Here is an 8,525-nt window from a genome sequence, read left to right as displayed (position 1 = left end):
AGAATTATATATTATTTCTAGTGCTTGGAATGTAGGAAAACAAACATCCATTAAGTTTTGTCAACTGTGTGTGTTCTTTTGTGGCTAGACTTAAAACTATAATAGTATGCTTGCAAGTAGAAATTGATAGGGAAGTACCTCATCTACAGTCACATAGATTTACTATGTTAGTATTGTAAAGTATTTTAATTAAATATTTAAAATTTGGTATTTTAAATTTTACTGTGCTAGCTTTTGTAAGATATTTTCTAGTATGTATCTAGTGTCTTTGAGCCTGTTCCCTCCAATCATGTAACTGCATCCCTTCCATGCCTCTGCTTCACACTTCTTTCCCTTATCCAGAAAGTTTAGTTTTACATGCAAGTCATCTATTTGCATATGATTTGATATTTCTATGAAAATTTGGATGTCAACAAATAAAAACCTATGCAACATCAGAGCTTTAGATAAGGACTTAATTTGTTTAATAATCATATCCAACTATACTCATACTCCTGTAAGGGAAATGGCGTCTTGTACCTTTATTCATCATTAAGACCATGTGAATGATTTGTCCCTTGTTCTTTTTCAAGTTGAAATATACTCCTCTAAGGCAACTTTAGTGAGCACTTACATGTAACGCAACAGAAAATTCCTAACATACTTTTTACCTAAAACCTAAAATGGATCACCAGGCACTCCAAGACTACTTTTTCAACCCAGGAGTATGTTTGTAATTCTTGTTAACAGATTCTCATGATTTCTTGTAACTATTACATTGACACAAAGAACAGCATTTCTTTATTATTATTATTTGATATTTTCTTTATTTACATTTCAAATGCTATCCCAAAAGTTCCCTATACCCTCCCCCCGCCCTGCTCCCCTACTCACCCACTCCCACTTCTTGGCCCTGGAAAGAACAGCATTTTTAATAGCTAACATTCATTCAGATGTCACCTGTATTGAGGAGAGCTTGAAGAAAATTCTTGACTAAGCAAAACACCTTGATGCAGATGTTGTAGAGCCCTGTAGTAAGATTATAAATGTAGTAAGTGATTGATCCTGACAGTGTAATATAAGCACATGCCTGAGAGACCACTACCTTCACTACTGTGCTATTCTCTCTCAAAGTTTACCTGAGGTTATTTCATGGTACATTATAAATAATAAAACATTATTTATTCAGAGGAGTTATAGTGTCCCATTTATTTCTAAATTATTAATATTATTAGCATTATTAATACAGTGAATAAGTTTAGAGATTGGTAATTTAAATGTAAAAAGTGAAAACTATGACAGCATAATAAAAAAGTTAATTTTGAACCAATAGTGCTGTGAACTACAAGGATGGAAAAACTCTTGTTGTCTAATCTCTTCACTGTACAATGTGCTAACATGTCCATATGCTTAGTAATTGATCCATACCATGCAATCCCACACTAGTACTGAAGTTTTCTTTGAGTGTTCTGTGTTTGGAGATCTGGAATCTGAATTTCTTTTTGAACCCCTCAGGACCGGAAGCATCACTATTATTCTCTCAGCTTCCATTTCTCCTGCCCCATCACTAGTTTATCACATGAGTTGTGAAAAACAAAGCTTCAATACTGGTGCAGAGGTCGAGGACAGCTGGGGGTTGTTTTAGTCCAGGTAAAAGGACTTGGGCAATTATGGTTCATTTGAACATGTTTAATATAATAATAATATTTAACATAATTGTAGTAATTAACAACAACAACAACAACAACAACAACCATGATAAATGTGAGGGACAGTGGTGAAATGACCAGAATGGCAGGTCCTGAGAACTCTAACAATTAGAATTAGATAATGTAACTGCTACAGATTGTACTGTGCAAAATAATGCTATAGCTATGTGATACAGTAAAAAAATCAGTCTTTCGGGACTGTGTAGAAGATATTTAAAGAATAGAAGTCTTTTAAATGGTACAGGATCTATGTATACAAGTTACAAAACAATAGGATTGTGAGGATGTTCCCAGGCCAGTGATGTTTTGGGTAATACAAAGATCATCGTGTGACATTTTCTTCTAAGATATTAACCTTGGACATGGTGTATATACTAGATGATGGTCTTAGGGTTTATTGGCATCATCAATTTGCAGAATTATTAAAATGAATAAGATTTCTGTATTTTATAATGCGATGAATATGTATGTATGTATGTATATATTTACATGCCAATCACTGCCCCTGATCCTGGCCCCCTTCAGGACATGGGAAGCATCAATATTACTCTGTGTTTCTATTTATCCTGCCCCAACCCCTCTGCAATCCCTCTTTCGCTTTTCCTGTAAGAGGGTAGAGGACCCCCTGAATGTCCACCCAGCCTGGCACATCAAGTCTCTGCAGGGTTAGACACATCCTTTCTCACTGTGGCAAGGCAGCACTGTTGGCAAACATATTCCACAGTCTGTCAACAGCTTTAGGAACAGACCTTGCTCTAGTTGTTGGGGGACTCACATGGAAACTGAAACTGGAGAGATGGATCAGAGTTTAAGAGGATTTACTACTCTTCCAAAGGTCCAGAGTTCAATTCTCAGCAACCACAGAGTGGCTCACAACAATTTATAATGTTATCTGATGTTCTCTTCAGGCAAGCAGGTATACATGCAGATAGAGCATTTGTATGCAATGTGCTTTAAATAATCAGTCTTAAATGTATGAGTGAGAATGATACTTTTGTACTTCTGTATATAAATAAGTTTTGAAAGAAATTCTAATATCCACAAAATTATTAGACAGAACTATGAAAATACTTCAAGATGAACTAAACAGATGGTTTCTGAAAACTTCTGGGGTTGAACTGAAGATGTTCATGAAGATGAATTTTTTTTTGGCAGAATGGAAGTCTAGGTTTTGGTCACAATTAAGGGCAAGTCCTGTTCTCTTGAGCTGTTACCACTAATAAAAGCCTCCTTGAAGAATAAATGGGACAGAATAACAATGTTACAGAGTTTATCCTCCTGGGTCTCACTCAGGATCCTGCTGGGCAAAAAGCATTGTTTGTCATGTTTTTACTCATCTACATTGTGACAATAGTGGGCAACCTGCTCATTGTGGGGACAGTGATTGCCAGCCCCTCCTTGGGCTCCCCAATGTACTTCTTCCTTGCCTTTCTGTCACTCATGGATGCTGTTTATTCTACTGCCATCTTGCCCAAGTTGCTTACAGATTTACTTTGTGATAAGAAGACCATCTCCTTCACAGCTTGTCTGATTCAGCTCTTTGTGGAGCACTTATTTGGTGGCTCTGAGGTCTTCATTTTGGTGGTGATGGCTTATGATCGCTATGTGGCCATCTGTAAGCCACTACACTATTTGACTATAATGAATCGGCAGGCTTGCATTCTCCTGTTGGTGGTGTCCTGGGCTGGAGGATTTGCACATGCTTTGCTTCAAGTTATCTCTGTGTATATACTTCCTTTTTGTGGACCCAATATCATTGACCATTTTGGATGTGACATGTACCCATTGTTAGGACTTGCATGCACTGACACCTACTTCCTTGGACTCACTGTAGTTGGCAATAATGGAGCAATGTCCATAGTGGTCTTTATCCTCCTCCTTGTCTCTTATGGAATTATTTTAAATTCTCTTAAGACTCACAGTCAGGAAGGGAGGCGCAAAGCCCTATCCACCTGCAGCTCCCACATCATGGTAGTTGTCTGCTTTTTTGTTCCCTGCATTTTCATGTATGTTAGACCTGTCTCCAACTTTCCAATTGATAAATATATTACTGTCTTTTATACAATTTTTACCCCCATGCTGAACCCTTTAATATATACCTTGAGAAACATGGAGATTAAAAATTGTATGGCAAAGCTGTGGAGCAAAGTGTTCACTAAAGACATAAAAAGAGTTTCTCCTCACTGAATGTGCTATTATTGTTAACATGTCATCCAATATTAAATTTTGGCAGTTTGATCTCAGTGTTTTACATGTGTACTAACACTTGACTTTGTAAGAGGTTTGTTATTTTGTGAATGCAGTGGATACAAGCCTGATATTCACTGCATTTCTGGTTTTGTCTCTTGTTACTGAAGTTGATCATATCTTCATCATTTTTGATCATGCCACTTTTTTTATCCTATATGATATTTTTGCTTTTTGTTCACTTTCCTAAAATTGTCCTTAAATATATTTTAATTGATGGATTATTTGTTATAGTTCTGTGAATTATTTTTTATATATCACAAGATATCTTGTTTGTGAGTTTCTTTCACTATTGCCATTAATTTTAATGAACACAAACCTATAATTTTTATGAATACCATTTTATAAAAGTTCAAATAATGTTTAATATTTTTCAAGAAAATCATTGATATTTACAATATACATATTTTGTTTAGAACTATATGTGCATCTGGGTGCACAGCTTAGTAAGAAAATACCATGCATGGCAGATAGTATTTAAGAAAGCAAAATTATTTAGTAATAGAGAGAAAGCTATTAAGCAAAGTCCCTGAATGGGTTTTTACTTACGTCACTAACTCCAGACTCTTGTTTCAGGTTTGAGTCCTGACTTGACTTCATTATAGACTACAACTGTAAGACAAAATAAAGACTTTCCTCATCAAGTTGCTTTAGTTTTGCTGTTTTATTACAGCAATAGAAATTTAATTAAGGCAAAATAATTTAAGAAATGAGATATTAGTGTAACAGACCCAGAAATATATCTTGGGGAATATTGGGTGGTAGCATTTGAATGTGTGTTTGGAAAAGTTCTGGAGTGTTCAGAAATCAGTAGGATGATCTATGAGATCTTGGAAAATAAGAATGTTGGGAGTAATGCTGATTATGAAGGCTTGGCTTGTGAAGTTTCAGAGGGAAGGAAAGAATCTATCCGACATTATGTCATAGTTTGAATTAAGAATCTGTAGTTCTGGTGAGTTAGAGCTGAAGTATTAGCTTGGCTCTGATTAGGAAGATACCAGAACCACTAACATGAAACTTTTGCCCTGTTGGGACAATTTATACTGGTCAGCTATGATAAAACAATCAGATATTAAAAAGAGACCAGCATAATAGGCAAAATCTTCTGGTAACTATTTCCTCATGATCAGCACATAGAAGCTCTGACCCAGAAGGAACCCTGGCTGTTCTTCGTGTTGGCAAGTCCACTTGAAGATATGTAGGGTTTCCCAGGTGGTACAGGTTTTGAAACCATGAAATGATCATTGAGATGCTGGGATTTGGTGCTATGACAGATGAGGAAAGGCCACTGTTGAAGGGATAGCCCCAGTTTCTGTAGAAACACTAAGGGAGAATGTATCATAAAGTGGTAAAGTTGTCTTTATATATGCCTTATCTTGCATAGTATTTTTGGTGGACTTGCATAATCCACTTTTAAAGTCATTTTAAATCAGAATGTTTGTTTTCTTACTATTGTATTAATGAAACTATTTTAAACCCCATTGAATCCTATCTGATACTTTGATGTTGGTTCTGAGAACTTTAAACTTCCTTCTTCAGAATGCTTTTAGTGTAATATACAGATTTTTGTGTATTGTACTTACATTTAATTCTAAGACTCATTGAATTTCCCTCTTTGGTGCTATAGTGACCTATTTATTACTCTGTGATATGTTACATACTCTCCTTGAGTTTGTGAATTTAATTTTTATTGTAGTTATATAAAATACAATGTAATATTTCAATTTTTAAAATATTTGCTTTGTGATCTAATATATGCTATACTTTAGAGAATGTTTCATGAGCTGCTAACAAATGTGTTTTTACAGTGCTTTGTTTGAAACCGATTTCCATTTTGTATATTAATATATTACTTATCATGAATATGAAAGGAGAAAGCAAGAAAAGCAAAGTAAGGATAGTTATTAATATTATGATGATAAAGAGAAAGTAGACAGTGACAAACAGAATAGATAACTGTGGAGCTCAAAAAGTGTTCAGAGGAGGCGAATTTTGCCTAAACAGTCTGAATTGGAAGAGGTAAATATAAGCTATTAGGTAACATAGAATACCCATCCTTAAGAACACTGCAAACAAGGCCTAACTATATTTTTGGAGAAATGGGAAACTAAAAAAGAAATATTATGGGAAGATTTTGGAAAAGAAATGAATAGCACTAAACAAAACAAAGCAAACTGTATGAAGAGAAATAATAAGAACTTGTCCATTTGACTTCTAATCTCAGTTTTCTGATATGACATTTTGGAAACTTTCTTTTCATATTTCAAGATTTTTAAATCAGTTCAGCAGTCAGCGATTTATTCTTGGCCAGATCCAATATTTAGCCTCTAGGGGTTATATAAGGGAAGAAATTTATTTAAGAAAAATTACTTTTTTATTTGTTCCATTTATTCTAACAAAGGTATCTATTAAAAATAGCAATGATGTAAAACAAAATAATAATAAGATGTGTTGCAAATAAAACTAGAAGAAATGCTTTCCCAATTCTATGGCTGAAGTGGTTTGTGAAAGGTTAAATGTATCCAAGCTGGAGTTTGCTTCATTTTCTATTTAGTTTTTGAGTTGCCATGCTTTTGTTGAATTCATGTTTAAAGAAGTTTGTGAAGGATGTCCAATGTTCTGTTATCTTCCACTCAGAGACTTATGTTTTAAAAGAGGAAGAAATTAGCCTCAGGGAGAATCTGTTCAAAGGACTCAAAGACTGAAGACTTCAGGTTTCCCTCACAGAAAACATTTTTTTTTTTAAATTGGTTAATTGAAGCTATAATTTATTTCAATAAAATTGGTTTACTATTATATGTTTTTCGATATTTTCTTTATTTACATTTCAAATGTTGTACCTTTTCCTGGTTTCTCCTCCGAAAATTCTCGATTCCCTTCCCCTTCCCCCTGCTCAGCAACTAACCCACTCCTGCTTCCTGGACCTGGCATTCCACTATAGTGGGGTATAGAACCTTCACAGGACCACTGGCCTCTCCTTCCATTGATGACTGACTAGACCATACACTGCTACATATGCAGCTGGAGACAGGAGTCCCACCATGTGTTTTCTTTGGTTGGTGATTTAGTCCCAGTGAGCTCTGGGGGTACCGATTAGTTCATATTGTTGCTCTTCCTATGGGGCTGCAAAAACCTTCAGCTCATTGCTTACTTTCTCTAGCTCCTTCATTGGGGACCCTGTTCTCTGTCCAAAGGATGGCTGTGAGCATCTACTTCTGTATTTGTCAGGCACTGGCAGAGCCTCTCAGGAGACAGCTATATCAGGCTCCTGTCAGCAAGCTCTTGTTGGCATCCAAAATAGTGTCAGGGTTTGGTGGTTGTTGATGGGATGGATTCCCCAGGTGGGGCTGTCTCTGGATGGTCATTCCTTCAGTCTCTGCTCCATACTTTGTCTCTGTAACTCCTTCCATGGATATTTTGTTTCCCCTTCTAAGAAGGACCAGAAGAATACACACTTAGGTCTTTCTTCTTCTTGAGTTTCGTGTGATTTGCGTATTGTTTCTTGGGTATTCCGAGCTTCTGGGTTCAGTGAGTGCATATCATGTGTATGCTTTTGTGACTGGATTACCTCACTCAGGATGATATCCTCCAATCCTTCCATTTGCCTAAAAATTTCATAAATCCATTGCTTTTAATAGCTGAGTAGTACTCCATTGTGTAAATGTACCACATTTTCTGTATCCATTTCTCTGCTGAGGGATATCTGGGTTCTTTCTAGCTTCTGGCTATTATAAATAAGGCAGCTATGAACTTAGTGGAGCATGTGTCCTTATTACCAGTTGGAGCATCTTCTGGGTATATGCCCAGGAGTGGCATTGCTGGATCTTCTGGTAGTACTATGTCCAATTTTCTGATGAACCGCCAAACTGATTACCAGAATGGTTGTACCAGCTTGCAATCGCTCCAGCAATGGAGTGTTCCTCTTTCTTCACATCTTCATCAGCATCTGCTGTCACCTGAGTTTTTGATCTTAGCCATTCTGACTAGTGTGTGGTGGAATCTCACAGTTGTTTTGACTTGCATTTCCCTGATGTCTAAGGATGTTGAACATTTTTTCGGTGCTTCTCAGCCATTTGGTATTCCTCAGTTGAGAATTCTTTGTTTAGCTCTGTAGTCCTTTTTTTTTTTTTTTTTTTGAAACAGGGTTTCTCTGTGTAGTTCTGGCTGTACTCCATTTTTTAATAGGGTTATTTGGTAGTCTGGAATCTAACTTCTTGAGTTCTTTGTATGTATTGGAAATTAGCCCTCTATCAGTTGTAGGATTGGTAAAGATCTTTTCCCAATCTGTTGGTTGCCATTTTGTCTTCTTGACAGTATCCTTCGCCTTACAGAAGCTTGGAAATTTAATGAGGTCCCATTTGTCCATTCTTGATCATATGGCACAAGCCATTGGTGTTCTGTTCAAGAATTTTCCCCCTGTGCTCATATGTTCTAGGCTCTTCCCCCGCTTTCTCCTCTTCAAGTTTCATTGTCTCTGGATTTATATAGAGGTCCTTGATCCATTTGAACTTGACCATTGTACAAGGAGATATAAATGAATCAATTCGCATTCTTCTACATACAAACTGCCAGTTGATCCAGCACCATTTG

At 36.3% G+C, this 8,525-nt stretch overlaps 1 protein-coding gene across 1 annotated transcript; it reads left to right on the top strand.

The window, feature by feature from the left end:
- Positions 1–2,839: 2,839 nt before the first annotated feature.
- LOC110318666 (olfactory receptor 4A5-like) lies at positions 2,840–3,968 on the top strand. Its single transcript, XM_021193864.1, has one exon. The coding sequence runs from the start codon at positions 2,931–2,933 to the stop codon at positions 3,873–3,875; it is 945 nt and encodes a 314-aa protein (XP_021049523.1). The 5' UTR covers positions 2,840–2,930; the 3' UTR covers positions 3,876–3,968.
- The last annotated feature ends 4,557 nt before the right edge of the window (positions 3,969–8,525 follow it).

Source organism: Mus pahari, chromosome 3 (assembly GCF_900095145.1).
Source record: "Mus pahari chromosome 3, PAHARI_EIJ_v1.1, whole genome shotgun sequence".
NCBI classification, from domain to species: Eukaryota; Metazoa; Chordata; class Mammalia; order Rodentia; family Muridae; genus Mus; species Mus pahari.
Note: the sequence above shows the minus strand (reverse complement) of the source record. Positions and strands in the feature narration are given on the sequence as shown.